Here is a 23,016-nt window from a genome sequence, read left to right as displayed (position 1 = left end):
GTGAGGATACAAGAAGAGAGTACCACTTTGAGGCAGAGAGCAAGCCCTCACCAGACACCTAATCTGCTGGTGCCTTGATCACAGACTTTCTGCTTTCCAGAACTGTGGAAAAATCTTTTGTTTATAGATTACCCCATCTAAAATATTTTTGTTATAGCGGCCCAAATGAACTAAGAACACTATCTTCTTTTGTGTTTAGTTGATTTTTTTGTAGTTTGATTCCTTTCTCATTTTATTTCATATATTTATTTTGAATATTGTCTTAATGTATACTACGGAGATTACATTTAACATTGTAATTTATAACATACAATTTAATTGCTCTCAATTTAACTTCAGTAGCATGGGGAATTTCTGCTCCTATACAGCTTAATCTTCCCCATTTCCCTGTATATTGTCACAAATGGCTTTTGAATATATTGTGTGGACAACACCTTAGATTTATAATTATTTTCATAAGTTTGCCTTTTAAATTCTGTAGAAAATGAAAAATGTAATTAGAAATCAAAAATATAATATCTTTTATTTTTAATAAAAGTATTTTATTACTTATGTATTTATTTATGTATTTGCCTTTGCCAGAATTTTATTTATTCATGTGGCTTTGACTTACTGTCTAGTGACTTTCATTTTAACTTGCAGGACTCCCTTTGTCATTTCTTACAGGAGAAGTCTAGTGCTAACAAGCTCCTTCAACTTTTAAGCGTATCTTATAAGAAATTATGAGGCATAGAATTCTTAGTCGACAATTTTTTAACAACTTTAAATATTATTGAGAATCCTTGTACATGAACATGAGGAGTCTCTTCTGACACTGCTTTTATGATTGCCTTTTTTCCAAATTTATAAAATTGTAGTAAAATACACATAACATAAAATGTACAATTGGAATCATATTAAAAGTTTATATGTCAGTGGTATTAAATACATTCATAATATTGTGCAGCTATCACCACTACTATAGTTTTTCAATAAATTTCTCCCCTCAAAATTCATGTTAAAATTCTATCCCTAGTGTTGTAGTGATGGGAAGTGAGGCCAAGTAAAAGGTGCTTGGGTCATGGGAGTGGGTCCTTCATAAATGACTTGTTATTATTTTCATGTGCATTTTTCTTTTTTTTTTTTTGAGATGAAGTCTCACTCTGTCACCCAGGCTGGAGTGTAGTGGTGCAATCTCGGCTCACTGCAACCTCTGCCTCCCAGGTTCAAGGAATTCTCCTGCTTCAGCCTCCTGAATAGCTGGGATTACAGGTGCATGCCACCATGCCCTGCTAATGTTTTTTATTTTGTATTTTTAGTAGAGATGGGGTTTCGCCATGTTGCCCAGGCTGATCTCAAACTCCTGACCTCAAGTGATCTACCTGCCTCGGCCTGGGATTACAGTGCGGGGATTACAGGCGTGAGCCACTGCACCTGGCCAGTAGTGCATTCTTACTCTGGCAAGACTAGATTAGTTCTTGTAAAAATGGAGTAATTTCTGTGAGAGTGGGTTGTTATAAAGCCAGGACACTTTTTGTGTTTTGCTTCTTTGCATGTGTCCACTTCCCCTTTGATCTTCTCCGCCATGTTATGAGATAGCACAAAAGGTCTTACCAGAAGCCAGGGCCATGTCTTTGAACTTCCCATCCTGCAGAACTGTGAGATAGATAATTCTGTTTTCTTTATAAATTACCCAGCTTTAAGCATTCTACTATAGAAACACAAAATTGACAAAAGCATAAAATTGGTGCCAAGGAGTGGGTATTGCTATACAGATAACTTGAAAATGTGGAAATGTCTTAGGAACTGGGTAATGGGTAGAGGTTAGAAAAGTTTGGAGGATCCGGCCAGAAAAAAGACTGTATTGTTATGAATAAAGCATTAAGGGTGATGCTGGAGCAGGCTCAGAAGAAGGCTAAATATGAGGTAAATTTTGACCAGATGAGAAGTAGTTATTTGTAAAATGAGCAAAGGTTATCCTTGTTATACAGTTGTAAAAAACATGGTTGCATTGTGTTCATGCCCTAAGGATTTGTAAAAGACCAAACTAGAATACCTGGTGAAAGAAATTTCTAAATATCAAAGTACTCAATAAGCAATATAGTTGCTACTTTTAATGGCTTATGATCAGTTACAGCAGTAAAGAAATGACCTAAAGGCAGAACTGATAATTAAAAGGGAAGCAGAAAATAAAGATTTGGGAAATTCAGTCTGACCATGTGGTAAAGAAAAGAGCATTTGCAGGGGAGAAATCAAAGGATACAACTGAGCAATCACTTTCTTAAGAGATTTCATGAATAAAAGGGAACCAGATGTTAATAGTCAAAGCAATAGATAAGAGGGAGTAAAGGCATTTCAAAAGCCTTTGAGATTACCCTCCCCATTACAGGGGTCTGGGAAGACAGAATGACTCTGGGGGACAGGCCCATGGTTCCAACACCCTGTGCTGCCTAAAACAGTGCTCCTTGCATCCTGGCCATTCTGACTGAAGCATCTGTGGCTCAAATGGCCCCAAGTACAGCTCAGATCACTGCTCTGGAGGCCCAAATGGTAAGTCTTGGAGATTTCCACATGGTGCTGTCTGCAGACCTGCAACATGAGGGTATTTTGTATGTGAGAAGAACATGAGTGTTGGGCAGCCAGGGGTAGAATGCTATGGTTCAAATGTGGTTTGTTGTCACCACAATTTTTGTTAAAATTTGATACCCAACATGATGGTGTTGGGAGGTAGGGACACTTGGGAGGTATTTTTGCCATGGGGGAAGATCCCTCATAAATGGCTTGGTGCCATTCCTATGGTAGTATGTTCACATTCTGGTGAGGCTGGACTAGTTCTTGCAATAATGGATTGGTTCCTGTGAGAATGGGTTGTAACAAACCCAGGATGCCCCTTGCATTTTGCCTCTTTGCATGTGTCCACTTCCCAGGTGATCTTCTTTCTCATGTTATAATGCAGCAGAAAGACTCTTGCCAGAAGCCAGGACTATGCGCTTAAACTTCCCAACATGAAGAACCATGAGTGAAACAATCTTTTCTTTATAAATTTCCCAGCTTCAGGTTTTCTGTTATAGCAACACTAAATGGACTAAGACAACCACCATCCATCTCCTTAACACTTTTTGTCTTGTAAAACTGAAACTTAACCCATTAAACAATATCTTTTCATGCTAAGCCCTCCAGCCCTTGCCAACCACCATTCTACGTTCTGTCTCTATAATTTCAGCTAAGACTCTAAGTATCTCATTTATGTGAATTCATACAGTTTTTGTGTTTATGTGACTGGCTTACCTCACTTTGCATAATGTGCTCAAGCTTCATCCATGTTGTCGCCTATGTCACAACTTTCAATCTATTTGTGTCTTTGATACTAAAGGGAGTCTCTTGTAGACAGTATAAAATTGAATCATGTTTTCTTAAATCTAGTCTGTCAGTCTTTGTCTTTTGATTTGAAACAGTTTGATTCATTTACACTTAAAGTAGTGACTGATAAGGAAAGACATACTTCTGTCATTTTGCTATTTGTTTTCTATATGATTTATCACTTCTTTGTCCCTCATTTCCTGCATCACTGTTTTTTATGTTTAATTTTTTGTTATGAAATATTTAACTTTCTTTTTCATTTACTTTTGTATTTTAAGGTATTTTCTTTCTAGTCACCATAAAGATTACATTTAACATTCTAAAATTACAATACCTTAATTAGAATTATACTATTTTAACTTCAGTGATTTACAAAATCTCTGCTCTGTTATTGTTTTGTCCCTATCACTTTCAGTTATTGTCACAAAGTTACACCTTTATGCATTGTGGGTCTAAAAGTATAAGGTGATATTTTAAATGCATTCTTCTCTTAAAGTATAAATGTGAAGTTATAAACCAAAGTTACAATAGTACTAGCTTTTAGACAATTGTTTTTAAAATACGTTAGTACCTTAAATCATGTAGAAAACTAAGATGGTATTATAAATGTTACATTAATACTAGCTTTTATAATTTCCAATGTATTTATGTTTATGTACATTTTATTTCTTCGTATGGCTTTGAATTACTGTCTATTGTCTTTTCTTTTCATCCTGCAGGACTTCCTTGAGCATTTCTTGCAGAGTAGGTCTAGTGGTAAGAAAATTCTTTAGCTTTTGTTCATATGAATATGTCTTAATTTTCTTTGTCACATTTGAAGGACAATTTTGCTGGGTATAGACTTTTTGCTTGGCTTTTTTTTTTTTCTCCTTTAGCAGTTTCAGTATACTGACCCCTTGCACTCTGACCTCCAAAGTTTTAATGAAAAATCTGCTTACAATCTTAAGGAGATTTTGGGCTGAGACAATGGGGTTTTCTAAATGTACAATCATGTCATCTGCAAACAGAGACAATTTGACTTCCTCTTTTCCTAATTAAATACTTTTTATTTCTTTCTCTTGCCTGATTGCCCTGGCCGGAACTTCCAATACTATGTTGAATAGGAGTGGTGAGAGAGGGCATCCTTGTCTTGTGCCGGTTTTCAAAGGGAATGCTTCCAGTTTTTGCCCGTTCACTATGATATTAGCTGTGGGTTTGTCATCAAATAGCTCTTATTATTTTGAGTTATGTTCCATCAATACCTAGTTCATTGAGAGTTTTTAGCATGAAGCGCTGTTGAATTTTATCTAAGGCCTTTTCTGCATCTATTGAGATAATCATGTGGTGTTTGTCATTGGTTCTGCTTATGTGATGGATTATATTTATTGATTTGGGCATGTTAAACCAGCCTTGCATCCCAAGGATGAAGCCGACTTGACCATGGTGGATAAGCTTTTTGATGTGCTGCTGGATTTGGTTTGCCAGTATTTTATTGAGGATATTCACATCGATATTCATCAGGGATATTGGACTGAAATTTTCTTTTTTTGTTATGTCTCTGCCAGGTTTTGGTATCAGGATGATGCTGACCTCATAAAATGAGTCAGGGAGGATTCTCTCTTTTTCTATTGTTTGGAATAGTTTCAGAAGGAATGGTACCAGCTCCACTTTGTACCTCTGGTAGAATTCAGCTGTGAATCTGTCTGGTCCTGGACTTTTTTTTTTTTGGTTGGTAGGCTATTAATTGCTGCCTCAATTTCAGAACTTGTTATTGGTCTATTCAGGGATTCAACTTCTTCCTGGTTTAGTCTTGGGAGGGTGTATGTGTCCAGAAATTCATCCATTTCTTCTAGATTTTCTAATTTATTTGCATAGTGGTGTTTATAGTATTCTCTGATGGTAGTTTGTATTTCTGTGGGACCGGTGGTGATATCCCCTTTATCATTTTTTACCGTATCTACTTGATTCTTCTCTCTTTTTATCTCTATTAGTTTGGCTAGTGGTCTATTTGTTGATCTTTTAAAAAAAACAGATCCTGGATTCATTGATTTTTTTTTTGAAGGGCTTTTTATGTCTCTATCTCCTTCAGTTCTGCTCTGATGTTTGCCACAAAGACAATAAATTACCTAGAGATACAACTTACAAGGGATGTGAAGGACCTCTTCAAGGAGAACTACAAACCACTGCTCAGGGAAATTTGAGAGGACACAAACAAATGGAAAAACATTCCATGCTCATGGATAGGAAGAAGCAACATCATGAAAATGGCTATACTGCCCTAAGTAATTTATAGACTCAATGCTATCCCCATCAAGCTACCATTGACTTTCTTCACCGAATTGGAAAAAAACACTTCAAATTTCATATAGAGCCAAAAAAGAGCCCACATAGCCAAGACAATCCTAAGCAAAAAGAGCAAAACTGGAGGCATCACGCTACCTGACTTCTAACTATACTACAAGGCTACAGTAACCAAAACAGCAGGGTACTGGTACCAAAACAGAGATATAGACCAATGGAACAGAACAGAGACCTCAGAAATAACACCACACATCTACAACCATTTGATCTTTAACAAACCTGACAAAAACGACCAATGGGGAACGGATTTCCTATTTAATAAATGGTGTTGGGAAGACTGGCTAGCCATATGCAGAAAGCTGAAACTGGATCCCTTCCTTACACCTTATACAAAAATTAACTCAAGATGGATCAAAGACTTAAATGTAAGACCTAAAACCACAAAAAACCCTAGAAGAAAACCTAGGCAATACGATTCAGGACATAGGCATGGGAAAAGACTTCATGACTAAAACACTGAAAGCAATGGCAACAAATGCCAAGATAGACAAATGGGATCTAATTAATCCAAAGAGCTTCTGTATAGCAAAAGAAACTATCATCAGAGTGAACATGCAGCTTACAGAATGGGAGAAATTTTTTGCAATCTATCCATCTGACAAAGGGCTAATATCTAGAATCTACAAAGAACTTAAACAAATTTATAAGAAAAAAAGAAACACCCCTATCAAAAAGTGGGTGAAGGATATGAACAGACACTCCTCAAAAGAAGACATTTATGCAGCCAACAGACATGAAAAAAGGCTCATCATCACTGGTCATTAGAGAAATGCAAATCAAAACCACATTGAGATACCATCTCACACCTGTTATAATGGCAGTCATTAAGAAGTCAGGAAACAACAGATGCTGGAGAGGATGTGGAGAAATAGGAACACTTTTACACTGCTGGGAGTGCAAATTAGTTCAACCATTGTGGAAGACAGTGTGGCGATTCCTCAAGGATCTAGAACTAGAAATACCATTTGACCCAGAAATCCCAATACTGGGTATATACCCAAAGGATTATAAATCATTCTAATATAAAGACACATGCACATGTATGTTTATTGCGACACTGTTGACAATAGCAAAGACTTGGAACCAACCCTAATGGCCATTAATGATAGACTGGATAAAGAAATTTTGGCACATCTATACCATGGAATACTAAGCAGCCATAAAGAAGGATGAGTTCCGGAGGAGCCAAGATGGCCGAATAGGAACAGCTCCGGTCTACAGCTCCCAGCGTGAGCGACGCAGAAGACGGGTGATTTCTGCATTTCCATCTGAGGTACTGGGTTCATCTCACTAGGGAGTGCCAGACGGTGCAGGCCAGTGGGTGCGCGCACTGTACGCGAGCCGAAGCAGGGCGAGGCATTGCCTCACTTGGGAAGTGCAAGGGGTCAGGGAGTCCCCTTTCTGAGTCAAAGAAAGGGGTGACAGATGCACCTGGAAAATCGGGTCACTCCCACCCGAATATTGCGCTTTTCAGACCAGCTTAAAAAACGGCGCACCAGGAGATTATATCCCACACCTGGCTCGGAGGGTCCTACGCCCACGGAATCTCGCTGATTGCTAGCACAGCAGTCTGAGATCAAACTGCAAGGCGGCAGCGAGGCTGGGGGAGGGGCGCCCGCCATTGCCCAGGCTTGCTTAGGTAAACAATGCAGCCCAGAAGCTCCAACTGGGTGGAGACCACCACAGCTCAAGGAGGCCTGCCTGCCTCTGTAGGCTCCACTTCCGGGGGCAGGGCACAGACAAATAAAAAGACAGCAGTAACCTCTGCAGACTTAAATGTCCCTGTCTGACAGCTTTGAAGAGAGCAGTGGTTCTCCCAGCACACAGCTGGAGATCTGAGACCCGGCAGACTGCCTCCTCAAGTGGGTCCCTGACCCCTGACCCCCGAGCAGCCTAACTGGGAGGCACCCCCCAGAAGGGGCACACTGACACCTCACACAGCAGGGTATTCCAACAGACCTGCAGCTGAGGGTCCTGTCTGTTAGAAGGAAAACTAACAAACAGAAAGGACATCCACACCAAAAACCCATCTGTACATCACCATCATCAAAGACCAAAAGTAGATAAAACCACAAAGATGGGGAAAAAACAGAACAGAAAAACTGGAAACTCTAAAAAGCAGAGCGCCTCTCCTCCTCCAAAGGAACGCAGTTCCTCACCAGCAACGGAACAAAGCTGGATGGAGAATGACTTTGACGAGCTGAGAGAAGAAGGCTTCAGACGATCAAATTACTCTGAGCTACGGGAGGACATTCAAACCAAAGGCAAAGAAGTTGAAAACTTTGAAAAAAATTTAGCAGAATGTGTAACTAGAATAACCAATACAGAGAAGTGCTTAAAGGAGCTGATGAAGCTGAAAACCAAGGCTCGAGAACTACGTGAAGAATGCAGAAGCCTCAGGAGCCGATGCGATCAACTGGAAGAAAGGGTATCAGCAATGGAAGATGAAATGAATGAAATGAGTGAGAAGGGAAGTTTAGAGAAAAAAGAATACAAAGAAATGAGCAAAGCCTCCAAGAAATAGGGGACTATGTGAAAAGACCAAATCTACGTCTGATTGGTGTACCTGAAAGTGATGGGGAGAATGGAACCAAGTTGGAAAACACTCTGCAGGATATTATCCAGGAGAACTTCCCCAATCTAGCAAGGCAGGCCAACGTTCAGATTCAGGAAATACAGAGAACGCCACAAAGATACTCCTCGAGAAGAGCAACTCCAAGACACATAATTGTCAGATTCACCAAAGTTGAAATGAAGGAAAAAATGTTAAGGGCAGCCAGAGAGAAAGGTCGGGTTACCCTCAAAGGGAAGCCCATCAGACTAACAGCGGATCTCTCGGCAGAAACCCTACAAGCCAGAAGACAGTGGGGGCCAATATTCAACATTCTTAAAGAAAAGAATTTTCAACCCAGAATTTCATATCCAGCCAAACTAAGCTTCATAAGTGAAGGAGAAATAAAATACTTTACAGACAAGCAAATGCTGAGAGATTTTGTCACCACCAGGCCTGCCCTAAAAGAGTTCCTGAAGGAAGCGCTAAACATGGAAAGGAACAACCGGTACCAGCCGCTGCAAAATCATGCCAAAATGTAAAGACCATCAAGACTAGGAAGAAACTGCATCAACTAACAAGCAAAATAACCAGCTAACATCATAATGACAGGATCAAATTCACACATAACAATATTAACTTTAAATGTAAATGGACTAAATGCTCCAATTAAAAGACACAGACTGGCAAATTGGATAAAGAGTCAAGACCCATCAGTGTGCTGTATTCAGGAAACCCATCTCACGTGCAGAGACACACATAGGCTCAAAATAAAAGGATGGAGGAAGATCTACCAAGCAAATGGAAAACAAAAAAAGGCAGGGGTTGCAATCCTAGTCTCTGATAAAACAGACTTTAAACCAACAAAGATCAAAAGAGACAAAGAAGGCCATTACATAATGGTAAAGGGATCAATTGAACAAGAAGAGCTAACTATCCTAAATATATATGCACCCAATACAGGAGCACCCAGATTCATAAAGCAAGTCCTGAGTGACCTGCAAAGACACTTAGACTCCCACACATTAATAATGGGAGACTTTAACACCCCACTGTCAACATTAGACAGATCAACGAGACAGAAAGTCAACAAGGATACCCAGGAATTGAACTCAGCTCTGCACCAAGCGGACCTAATAGACATCTACAGAACTCTCCACCCCAAATCAACACAATATACATTTTTTTCAGCACCACACCACACCTATTCCAAAATTGACCACATACTTGGAAGTAAAGCTCTCCTCAGCAAATGTAAAAGAACAGAAATTATAACAAACTATCTCTCAGACCACAGTGCAATCAAACTAGAACTCAGGATTAAGAATCTCACTCAAAACCGCTCAACTACATGGAAACTGAACAAACTGCTCCTGAATGACTACTGGATACATAACGAAATGAAGGCAGAAATAAAGATGTTCTTTGAAACCAACGAGAACAAAGACACAACATACCAGAATCTCTGGGACGCATTCAAAGCAGTGTGTAGAGGGAAATTTATAGCACTAAATGCCCACAAGAGAAAGCAGGAAAGATCCAAAATTGACACCCTAACATCACAATTAAAAGAACTAGAAAAGCAAGAGCAAACACATTCAAAAGCTAGCAGAAGGCAAGAAATAACTAATATCAGAGCAGAACTGAAGGAAATAGAGACACAAAAGACCCTTCAAAAAAATCAATGAATCCAGAAGCTGGTTTTTTGAAAGGATCAACAAAATTGATAGACCACTAGCAAGACTAATAAAGAAAGAGAGAAGAAGCAAATAGAGACAATAAAAAATGATAAAGGGGATATCACCACTGATCTCACAGAAATACAAACTACCATCAGAGAATACTACAAACACCTCTATGCAAATAAACTAGAAAATCTAGAAGAAATGGATAAATTCCTCGACACATACACTCTCCCAAGACTAAACCAGGAAGAAGTTGAATCTCTGAATAGACCAATAACAGGAGCTGAAATTGTGGCAATAATCAATAGTTTACCAACCAAAAAGAGTCCAGGACCAGATGGATTCACAGCCGAATTCTACCAGAGGTACAAGGAGGAGCTGGTACCATTCCTTCTGAAACTATTCCAATTAATAGAAAAAGAGGGAATCCTCCCTAACTCATTTTATGAGGCCAGCATCATTCTGATACCAAAGCCGGGCAGAGACACAACCAAAAAAGAGAATTTTAGACCAATATCCTTGATGAACATTGATGCAAAAATCCTCAATAAAATACTGGCAAACCGAATCCAGCAGCACATCAAAAAGCTTATCCACCATGATCAAGTGGGCTTCATCCCTGGGATGCAAGGCTGGTTCAATATACGCAAATCAATAAATGTAATCCAGCATATAAACAGAGCCAAAGACAAAAACCACATGATTATCTCAATAGATGCAGAAAAAGCCTTTGACAAAATTCAACAACCCTTCATGCTAAAAACTCTCCATAAATTAGGTATTGATGGGACGTATTTCAAAATAATAAGAGCTATCTATGACAAACCCACAGCCAATAACATACTGAATGGGCAAAAACTGGAAGCATTCCCTTTGAAAACTGGCACAAGACAGGGATGCCCTCTCTCACCACTCCTATTCAACATAGTGTTGGAAGTTCTGGCCAGGGCAATTAGGCAGGAGAAGGAAATAAAGGGTATCCAATTAGGAAAAGAGGAAGTCAAATTGTCCCTGTTTGCAGACGACATGATTGTATATCTAGAAAACCCCATTGTCTCAGCCCAAAACCTCCTTAAGCTGATAAGCAACTTCAGCAAAGTCTCAGGATACAAAATCAATGTACAAAAAATCACAAGCATTCTTATACACCAACAACAGACAAACAGAGAGCCAAATCATGAGTGAACTCCCATTCACAATTGCTTCAAAGAGAATAAAATACCTAGGAATCCAACTTAAAAGGGATGTGAAGGACCTCTTCAAGGAGAACTACAAACCACTGCTCAAGGAAATAAAAGAGGATGCAAACAAATGGAAGAACATTCCATGCTCATGGGTAGGAAGAATCAATATCGTGAAAATGGCCATACTGCCCAAGGTAATTTACAGATTCAATGCCATCCCCATCAAGCTACCAATGACTTTCTTCACAGAATTGGAAAAAACTACTTTAAAGTTCATATGGAACCAAAAAAGAGCCTGCATCGCCAAGGCAATCCTAAGCCAAAAGAATGAAGCTGGAGGCATCACACTACCTGACTTCAAACTATACTACAAGGCTACAGTAACCAAAACAGCATGGTACTGGTACCAAAACAGAGATATAGATCAATGGAACAGAACAGAGCCCTCAGAAATAACGCCGCATATCTATAGCTATCTGATCTTTGACAAACCTGAGAAAAACAAGCAGTGGGGAAAGGATTCCCTATTTAATAAATGGTGCTGGGAAAGCTGGCTAGCCATATGTAGAAAGCTGAAACTGGATCCCTTCCTTACACCTTATACAAAAATCAGTTCAAGGTGGATTAAAGATTTAAACATTAGACCTAAAACCATAAAAACCCTAGAAGAAAACCTAGGCGTTACCATTCAGGACACAGGCATGGGCAAGGACTTCATGTCCAAAACACCAAAAGCAATGGCAACAAATGCCAAAATTGACAAATGGGATCTAATTAAACTAAAGAGCTTCTGCACAGCAAAAGAAACTACCATCAGAGTGAACAGGCAACCTACAAAATGGGAGAAAATTTTCACAACCCACTCATCTGACAAAGGGCTAATATCCAGAATCTACAATGAACTCCAACAAATTTACAAGAAAAAAACAAACAACCCCATCAAAAAGTGGGCAAAGGACATGAACAGACACTTCTCAAAAGAAGACATTTATGCAGCCAAAAAACACATGAAAAAATGCTCATCATCACTGGCCATCAGAGAAATGCAAATCAAAACCACAATGAGATACCATCTCACACCAGTTAGAATGGCAATCATTAAAAAGTCAGGAAACAACAGGTGCTGGAGGATGTGGAGAAATAGGAACACTTTTACACTGTTGGGACTGTAAACTAGTTCAACCATTGTGGAAGTCAGTGTGGTGATTCCTCACGGATCTAGAATTAGAAATACCATTTGACCCAGCCATCCCATTACTGGGTATATCCCAAAGGACTATAAATCATGCTGCTATAAAGACACATGGACACGTATGTTTATTGCGGCATTATTCAATAGCAAAGACTTGGAACCAACCCAAATGTCCAACAGTGATAGACTGGATTAAGAAAATGTGGCATATATACACCATGGAATACTATGCAGCCATAAAAATTGATGAGTTCATGTCCTTTGTAGGGACATGGATGAAATTGGAAATCATGATTCTCAGTAAACTATAGCAAGGACAAAAAACCAAGCACCGCATGTTCTCACTCATAGGTGGGAATTGAACAATGAGAACACATGGACACAGGAAGGGGAACATCAAACCCACTTTTGAATCTCTCTAGTAAATGTGTTATTTAGGTTATTGTAATTTTTGCCTCTAGAATTTCTTTTTGTTTTCTGTTTAGTTTTCTATGTCTTTCATTAATATTTTGATTTTGTTCATACACAGTTTTAACTTTATATCTTTGAGCATCTTTGAGAATGTTGTTTTTAAGTGTTTTTCTAGTATATTTGCTGTCAGGCCTTTTTAAATAACAATTTTTGTTGATTTATTTTTTTTCCTTTGAATGAGCCACACTTTCAAGTTTCTTTGTATGCCTTGTGAGTTTTCACTGGAACTGGACATTTGAATCTAAGAAATGTGGTAATTGTGGAAATCACATTATCCCCTTCCTAGTTTGCTGTTTTTAGTTATTTTTTTTTAATTGTGGCTTTCTGTATCCCAAGGATCTGCCTGAGATGTAAACTTAAGGTCTTCTCAGGTCTTTTCTGAGACTGTACCTTTTCCTGAGCATGTATGATCACTTTATTATTTTCTTTGTATATGCATTGCTTTCTAATGTCTAGTGTTTAATGTCTAGCTCCCAAAAAGGGGGAAAAATTTAAGGTGATGAAAGACACATCAGTCCTTCAAATCTTGGAAATCACTTTAGCTGGAAGTGAAATCATTTTCACAATGCAAGAAGGTGCAGCAACAATTACCACCCACCTCTGTCTGTACCTCTTTAATGAGATTCAGCAATCAGTGATCAGAGATGACACCATGAAACTTGGAGGAAGTGGTCCTCCTTGCCAACCTGTGCTCCCACAAGTTGTGTGCAGATTCCTCCAAGAACATGAGCACAGCTGCCTGCCACCAGAATGGGAATTCAAATAGGTAGCTTCTACTGTGCTAAGAAATTGAAATTAACTGCAATTTAGCATCCATGCCTTATTCTAAAATATATCAACTTTCAGTCAATGCCAGAGTTCCAAAATAGTTACATCAGCCATATTCTGCCAGTAAAATTGTTGTCTAGGCAAGGTGAGAGACTTCTTGTGCTTTCTACTCTACCTTCCCAGAATCTTATCTTTGGTTTTTGACATTTTGATTATAGTGTGTCTTGGTGTGAGTATCTTTGAGTTTATTCTACTTTGAGTTCTTGGAGCTGTTTGGATTTACAGATTTATGTCTTTTGCCAAATTTATAAGTTTTTAAAATTATTTCTTATTATATTATTTTTCCTCCTTACATTCTTTGGTCTCTTGATGGTTTTTCTTAGGTCCTTTAGGCTGTTTACTTTTCTTCATTATTTTTTCTTTCTATTTCTCAGAATAAATAATTTCAATTGTTCTGTCTTCAAGTTAACTGATTATTTCTTCTATGTGTTCAAACTCTGCTATTGAATCCCTCTAGTAATTTTTTTCTTTGAGTTATGGTATTTTTCAGCCTCAGAATTTCTATGTGATTTCCTTTCTGCTATTGTGGTAACATATATAATACATAAAATTTTCCATTTTTATCATTTTAATGACTTTAAGTGTATAGTTCCCTAACATTAAGTACATTCACCTGTTTTGTGATTATCATTTCTATTCATTACCGGAAGTTATCATTACAAACAGAAACACTGTGCTCATTACACAATAACTTCCCATTCCTCTGTCTCTCCAACTGTACTTTCTACTTTTTCCTACTTTTTTCTTTTCTACTTTTTATTTCTCCTTTCTTTTTCTATAAATTTGTCTACTCTATGTACTCCATAGAAGTGGAACAACATTTTCTCTTTTGTGTCTCCTTTTCACTTAGCATAATGTTTTCCAGCTTCTTCCTTTTTGTAAAATGTATCAGAATTTCATTGCTTTTTAAGACTGAATTTAAGACTCCATTGGGTCTCTCTCTCTCTCTCTCTCTACACACACACACACACACACACACACACACACACACACACAACTATATTTTGTTTATCCATCTACTGATTAAAAATTTGGATTTCTTTCACATTTAGCTTTGTGAAAAATGGTGCTGTAAACATTGGTGTACTATTATACGTTTAAATCCCTGCATTCAATTATTTTGGGTGTATACTGAGAAGACAAAATAATAGATTATCTGGTCATTCCATGTTTAAGTTTTTTGAGGAACCTCCAAACTTTTCCACAGTGAATGTTTACTTTCTTTTTATAGTTTTCTCTCTTTATTAATATTTGTATTATTTTCTTGATTTATTTCATTCTTTGTCTATGTATTTTTTTAAGCTCTTTTAGTATTTTTTAAATAGTTGTTTTATTGTCTTCATATAATTAATCCAAAATATAAACTTCCTTAGGCATGGCTTCTAGTTATTTATTTTGTTCCTTTAAATGAGCCATACTTTCCTGCTTCTTTGTATTTCCTGTGATTTTTGTAGTTGTTGTTCAAAACTGGGCATAATAATACTATGTGGTACCTATGGAAATCAGATATTCTTCTTTTCCTGGAGTTGTTGTTTTTTGACTGCTGAAGGCTTTAGTGGTTTATTTGTTTAGTGTCTTGACAGTGTATTTGACAGTGTATTTTTGTAAAGACTCTTCCTTGTGTGATCACTGAAGTATCCATTCCTGGTATTCAGTTAGAGTTTTCACAGAGATTTCCTTGAACTCCAGTATTTAAAGAACAAAAACAAAACAAACAAGCAAACAAGGAAACAACTAAAAATATATCTCCCAGTCTGTGCTTATCAGATCTGTGCTAAGGAACTCCTTCAATTCTTAACTAGGCTTGCACGGAGCCAAAGGAGAAACCTGAGGTAAAAATCTTACGTTATTTTTGTTCTTTTCTGAAGATAGATCTTCCCGTATACATGTGCATGGCTTTCTAAGTTCCCCCACATAGAAGCTGTGGGCATCTTAATTTCTTAGAAGATTTTCTCCCCAGTTTTTTTTTTTCTGGTTCTTTGGTTATTTTTTGCCTCAAGCATCTCCAGGTTGTTATTTGGTTTGCAGTGTTTTTGAGCAATGTCCACTGCTTTTCCAGTCTGAGTTCCCAGTTAGATAAAACAGAAACAAGTGCCTTGCTTCAGCTGTTCATGTGGCACACAGAAAGTTGAGAACAGACATACACAGTAATTTTAGAATAAGATCTGCTGTGCTGTCTCAAAAAGGCCCCACACTGGAATGTAGACTCCTTTGTTCAAGACTGCTACTGGGTTGAGAAAAGGGTTTGGGCAAGGGCAAGTAAATATACCACAAATCGTTCCTATGTTTCTTGATTCAGTGTTTGATTAATTGCTATAAACTTTTGACTGTTTTTCAGAGTTCTGAAGAAGTTGCTTCTGACATATTTTTTCTTATTTTTCTGTGGGATGATAAGAGCTTGGAGCTGCCTGCTCCACCATTTTGCTGCAATATTAACTGGGGTTTTAATTTGTTTATTTCTTTTACAACAATGACTACCAAGTCTTCTGATTTTATGTCTGCATCCATTTTGATTGGCTACTCTCAAAGTAAGAAAGAATTTTGAACTAGAAATTTACCTACAAATTAAATCTTGATCTAACTCTTCTTTGTCTTTTTTTTTTTTTTTTTTTTTTTTTTTTTTGAGATGGAGTCCCCAGGCTGGAGTGCAGTGGTGTGATCTCAGCCCACTGCAACCTTTGCCTCCTGGGTTCAAGTGATTCTCCTGCCTCATCCTTCTGAGTAGCTGGGATTACAGGCACCTGCCAACATGTGCAGCTAATTTTTTTGTATTGTTAGTAGAGACAGGGTTTCACCATGTTGGCCAGGCTGGTCTTGATCTACTGACCTCAAGTGATCCACTCTCCTTGGCCTCCCAAAGTGCTGGGATTACAGGCATGAACCACCGTGCTCAGCCCTAACTCTTCTTTTTCTAACTCAAAGTATATTTTAGCAGCATGCTCATATACCTTTTCAACAATATATTCAATAAGTAAATCACTAAAGAAATCAACATTTGAACTATGCAAACTAATTTTTGTAATGGAATTTTATCAGAGGAACCTGCCCCCAATATTACAACATAAGTTCTTTCTATTTTCCATAAGTGTCAGCCAGCTGAGAAATAAACAGAAAGAGTACAAAGAGAGGAACGTTACAGCTGGGCCATCAGGGGTGACATCACGTATCGGTAGGACCGTGATGCTCACCTAAGCCTCAAACCCACAAGTTTTTTATTATGGGTTTCAAAAGGGGAAGAGGTGTAAGAACAGGGAGTAGATCATATGCTTCAAAGGGCAAAAAGGAGAACTACTTTTACTAGGCTTACTAGGGTGGGGAAAAACTCTGCCCTGGTAAGCCTGAGGATACTACAGGAGACCAGGGCGTATCTCAGTCCTTATCTCAACCACATAAGAGAGACACTCCCAGAGCAGCCATTTATAAACCTCCCCCAGAAACGCATTCCTTTCCCAGGGTGTTAATATTAATATTCCTTGCTAGGAAAAGAATTTAGTGATATCTCTCCTACTTGCACATCTGTTTATAGGCTCCCTGCAAGAAGAAAAATATGGCTCTTTTTGCCCAACCCCGCAGGCAGTCAGACCTTATGGTTGTCTTCCCTTGTTCCCTAAAAATCACTGTTATTCAGTTCTTTTTCTAGGTGCACTGACTTCATATTGTTCAAACACACACATTTTACAATCAATTTGTACAGTTAACACAATTATCACAGTGGTCCTGAGGTGACATACATCCTCAGCTTATGAAGATAACAGGATTAAGAGATTAAAGACAGGTGTAAGAAATTATAAAAGTATTATTTGGGAATTGATAAATGTCCATATTAAAATGAAATCTTCACAATTTATGTTCCTCTGCCGCAGCTCCAGCTTGTCCCTCCATTCAGGGTCCCTGACTTCCCGCAACAGAATTTGAACCTTTACTAGTATTATTTTAAGTCAATAATCAGTACCTTCATATAAAAATAAGCTTATTCATGGGTTCCAAATTATTATAGTACAGAAATCAGCATGGGCTAAATCTGTCCTGTCACTTGTCTTTAATAAACCTAAGAATAATTTTTATATTTTCAAATTATTGAAAAAAATCAAAAGAAAAATTCTATGTTATGACATGTAACATTAAATGAAATTCAAATTTCAGTGTTTATAAAGAAATTTTTATTGAATCACATCCACATCTATTTGTTTATGTGTTGTATATGGTTGGTTTTGTGCTACAATAGCATAATGGAGTAGATTTGACAGAGAATCTACAAACCTAAAATGTCTACTTTCTAGCCTTTCACACAAAATGTTTTCCAGTCCATTTTAGTAAAACATAGAAAGAATCAACAACCTAAGGAATAATTTAAATTTTATGAATCTTAAAAACTTTCTTCTGCTTTAGCATTAGTCATTAGCTAGAAGACTAATGTTACTTTTAGAGATTTTAGCCACTACAGGTTTTATCAGGTAATAATACACATTTTTTCAATTCAGTGTTTGATACTTTTAGCACATTTACCCTACTAGTTTTGTTGAAAATAAAGATGATGTTTCACATACATGATGTCTAACACAGAAGTATTTCTGGATGGTTTTTCCTAGGACTTAAATTTCTCAATAACATTAACCATTCCTTACTAAAATTTTGTCAACTTCAAGGACTAATTCTGAACTTGATGTTCCTTCTTCTACTTGAGTCAGAGAAAACAGGAAATTTCCTTCACCATTAAAAACCCTCTTAATTCAGAGTATCTTATGTTTATATATTAAATTTTTCAGTTGATAAGTATGTGAATCACAGAGCTTTAAATTTTTACAGTGAAATGTTACGTTGAAAGACAGCTTATAAGCACATAATATCTAAGTTTGGGAAACATCATTGGTTTGGATGACATCTGTAAGAATGCTTTCAACAACACTGTCAACTAATGCAAACTGATGTAGAGTCAGCTCTTTTGAAAATAATTCAGAGATGAATTTCCAGCTATTTCTCACCAACCATCATTTTTTAAAAGGTCTGCATCCACAAGTTAGGCAATTTTGTATGATCTTTGGGATTAATCTGTTTTTAAGAGATTATTATAAGTAGACTAAATTGCCAGTTAAATAATTTTATTATTTATATGTAAAAATTTGACTAGGTAATCACTTTTTTCTTCCCTGTCATTACTGCACAGATCAACTTCATTAAAGGAAGTTTGTTGTTTTAAAACAAAACTTTTTCAGAAGTTTCTGCTTTATTAGTGGCAATTGTCAAGAAAATTTTAGATAAAACAGAATACACATTCTCTAAAAATTCATGAGTCACCCTTTTTGGGTGATGATATTTGACATTGTTTCCTGGCTTCTTGGTCCATCTGTTGAATCTCTTTATAAAACATCCTTGGATTCCAGAGGCAAACATGCTGACGTTGGAACTATATCACAAAGTAGCAAGTTCAGCTAATTTTGAAAAATTTCTTTTATCACTGCACTAGCTAGCCATATTATTAAATTTTTCCCATTACTTTTTGTTTTTACAAATGGATCTTGATCTCTATATTCGTGTATAATATTTCTGAAAATTATTTAATAACTTTATTGACCAATGATTTCTTGATTGATATTTTATCCATAAGAGGTACCTTACTTGCAAGGATTTTTTTTTATCACAGGGGCCATTTTATGCATATATAGAATTATATATAGTTATCATTTACTTTCAAATGGTGCTTTGTCTACAGTTGGATCATTTTGCCTGGGAGACATAAACTAAATTAACGTTACTTTCAGGTGGGAAAAATTTATCTGGTATAAATCCTTTTATTCGAGTATCTAAATATGCCTTTAACAATAAACTTATCCGTGACATAGTTTCATTTTCAGCTTGGTTTTCATCTCAATTTAATAACTGTCCTGGTAACAACATCCTCTAAAATTTAGCAGGAGCAATCAATGTGCATTTTCTGGTGGGTACTGTGAGTTGTCTAGTTTAATAATTATGTGTTTAGTCACTTACTCTCATGGCACACAGGTAATACTAATTAATAACATTTCTTACATCAAAATGCTTATTCAAAGCATTTGTTGAACCCTTCTTTACCTGGTCCCTTCTACACTTCCTTTTGCTTTTATTTTCAGTAGTATAGGAATCATCTTATAAGACGCTATACTATGCTTTAAAAACCATTTTATTTTCTAAAAGAAGTAAGCATACTTATATCAGGTACAAAAGCTTCAGTGTTCATCCTGGTGAGCTGGTGAGGAAGATCTGGAAATATTGGTGTTACATCGAGAAAACACCTTTGACAAAGCTGAAGACATTTTTGTCAGCATTTTAGATCCTTGTTTGGAGACATCGGGCTTGGGAGTTTCTGTGGACAAAGTAAACAAGAAGAATTTTATCTTTATTTTTGAACACTGAGGTAAAATACCTTGCCTAAGGTCATATGAGTAAAAGGTGGCCCAGCTGGTAATAGGGTCCAGACTTTCTGACTCTCATGGCATCATTATGCCTACTGTACTATGAGGCTTCTTTAGTCACGTATAAAGTCCATTTCTCTTTTCTCAGCAGAACATTCTCTGAAAATGTCTAATGAGTTAAATGGGAAAGTAACTTTCAACTCTATACAGTGTGGACACCTATTTCAGAATGCTCAAGAGAAAGTAGAAGTACATTAAAAAATAGTATAAATTCTCACCTACTTTGAGTAAATTTTCCATTGACTGAACCCAAGTGATTATTTATGTCATGGAAAATAGGACTGTGTAGGTAATAAAAGAGTTCCTATTTGGATTTTTTTTGCACCTCTTATTCAGCATGAGGCTTTAAAGAATATAATCATCTCAGTTTAACAAAATTATTATTTTATACATAAAGAAATAATTTTATATATAAAGAAATATTTATATACTTTTCTGATACTTCATAAGTTGCGATAGGGCCACTAAAATCCTGTGTTTTCTTGATTGTAGTACATGAAACTCAAAAGTTATACATTTTAATATAAAACTTTAATACCCAGCTTCTTTTGAAAAACTGGAAGAACTGGGAACAATCTAGCATGCCAGTGATTGTAGATGAGTAGCAACTGCCTCCTTCAAAGGCAGCATGCCATCTCCCATGAGCCACAAACCCCTGCTCAATCTGCTGCTGTTGTTTATGGTACCTACCTTGCTCTTACAAATATTTGTGTGTGTAGACAATGATGATGTTGCATGAGATTGGGATTTGAAACAGCTCTGCTGCTTGTTAGCTGTGGGATTACCTTGGATAACCTATTGTCATTTTTCTCTTTAATGATTCTCACTTTTTTCTTTAAATAAAATGTGAATAGCTAATGCCTGATATATTTTAGTTATATGATCCATTGTCCCTTTGGTGTAAAGATAGAGAGCTACATAATTAACTGAAAATTGGTATTTATACAAACAGTAAGAATATTATTTCACTCCTATTTTGATAATATGCAAGGGGAGAGCCACTCATTTCCAGGAAAGTAATAAAAAATTCTAAATTCAAAATGATGCAATTGACAGTTTAATTACACCAGTTGTTAAAATAGTACATTTTGTACCTGAAATAACTTCCTTTGAGGGATTTGCACTGCCAAGAACATCCTTGGATCTTTCAAAGATGGTGATAAACTGCCAAGGTAAATAGAAATACAAACTGAGTCTTTCACTGGACGCAAACACTAGATATACCCATAAGTCCTCAAATCCAGTAGATATACCTATAAATACCACTACAGCATCTTACGTAAAATATATCTGTGCTCTGCAGTCTCAAAGAATTGTTCAATAAGACTGAGGCTCATAATTTTTGCAAAGTAAGATGCCTAAGATTGACCCTTGTTATGAATGCAGACTTTGGCTAGCACTAAGTGAGGGTCAATGGTTCAGCCATATTAACTCATGAAAAATCTCAGTTCTGTCTGCCCCCTCTATCCTTTGACTGAATTGAAAAAAGTTAAAAATTCTTTTCTGAAAAAAGATGTAATAATAAGGGGAGAAAAAAGAATGTTTACTTTGTAACCCCAAATTTTCTTTTATTGAAATCTTAGCCACTGCAGAGTCTGGAGCAATAAGGTGGCTCTGTAGACCTGGTTGTGCTGGGATTGTGTCTCCAGTACTAGCTTTACTCTGTAGACCCTTATCAATTTTGAATGCAAGAGCAGCAATTGTCCCAGAGAAGCATAAAATAGCCTGGGACAGGTGTTGGGGCTTCAGCTATTCTGAAGCTATTCTAAAATGGTAGATTTGAAGGGTACCAGAATTCTGTAGCTATTCTAAAATGTCATCTGTTAAAAATCAGTAAAACAAGGCTTAAATACATATAACACAAGAGGAATGTGCAGTGTCTATATCAGGTAAAAAGCAACAGATAACTATTACAAGAGTTTTACCATAGTTCCTCCAAGAAGACTTGAGGGTGCTCATGTATTAAGCTATTGGAAACAAGATAACTGAGGAATAAAATAGGGCAGAGACAATGTAAAGTACTGATTCTCAACTTAAGCTGTACAATAGAGTTATCCATGAAACTTTTTTTAAAAGTATGGATCCCTGAGGCCCATAACAAGTGTAGGACAGACATTAATGTATATTTTTTAAATGCCTCACAAAACTCTAATGTGAGAGAATTAGGACTGAGAATCCTTCATCTAAAAGGAGATGAGTAGACATACAGTTGGCCTTCTCTCTCTGTGGGTTGTGTATCCATAAGTTTAACCAACCAAAGATCAAAAATATATGAAAAATTATGGATGGTTGCATGTATACCGAACATGTATAGACTTATTGTTCTTGTCATTATTCCATAAATAATACAGCATAAGAACTATTTACGTAATATTTACATTGTGCTAGTTATGATAAGTAATCTAGAAATAATTTAAAATATATGGAAGGTTTTGTGTAGGTTATATGCAAATATTACACCATTTTATATAAAGACCTTGAGCACCCCTGAATTTTGATATCTTTGGGGATTCCTGGAACCAATCCCCTACAGCTATCAGGGGATGACAGTACTTAAGTTATGCTGAAAACATGTATCTGTTTGTTAGACACAAGAGTTCTTGCCCTTACTTAATGGAGCATTGTTAAAATCATGACTTTAAAGTTTTTATCTAAAAATGTCAAAACCTTGGCTATGTCAGAGTTGGCATCTTTTGACCTTTTCCTTGAAAGCTGTAGATATTGTCTTTGTTCTTTGTATGTTGAGTCATTTTGGAATGTATCCTGCACATTTTATATAAGTAGTCAGATATTTGGTCCTTTCAAAATCCTGTAGAGAACATTGATTTTTTTCGTTTGTTTGTTTGTTTTTGGTAGGTAATTGACTCATTATGTTCAAATCACACATCCTACCCTGCCTCTCATGGCTATGGTTTCAATTTAATTTCTGTTTTTAAAATTTTTGTAGTGTTCGGTATCCTTATGTGTGCACTACTAT

At 36.8% G+C, this 23,016-nt stretch overlaps 1 protein-coding gene across 3 annotated transcripts in view; it reads right to left on the bottom strand.

Moving 5' to 3' along the window:
* Positions 1–23,016, bottom strand: part of FSIP2 (fibrous sheath interacting protein 2) — a 114,510-nt gene that overhangs the window by 254 nt on the left and 91,240 nt on the right. For 2 of the 3 annotated variants that reach the window (XM_063791323.1, XM_063791324.1), the window contains exons 22-23: positions 21,134–21,203; positions 19,730–19,930 (exon numbers count right to left, since the gene is read on the bottom strand). In XM_063791323.1, the coding sequence (XP_063647393.1) occupies positions 19,794–19,930; positions 21,134–21,203 (207 nt within the window). In that variant the 3' untranslated portion in view covers positions 19,730–19,793. Of the gene's footprint in view, positions 1–19,729; positions 19,931–21,133; positions 21,204–23,016 lie in introns of those variants that run through there. The other variant, XM_016950151.4, reaches the window with a different exon arrangement.

Source organism: Pan troglodytes, chromosome 13 (genome assembly GCF_028858775.2).
Source record: "Pan troglodytes isolate AG18354 chromosome 13, NHGRI_mPanTro3-v2.0_pri, whole genome shotgun sequence".
In the NCBI taxonomy this organism is placed as follows: Eukaryota; Metazoa; Chordata; class Mammalia; order Primates; family Hominidae; genus Pan; species Pan troglodytes.
The sequence above is the reverse complement of the archived record's forward strand: the minus strand, read 5'-3'. Positions and strand labels throughout refer to the sequence as shown.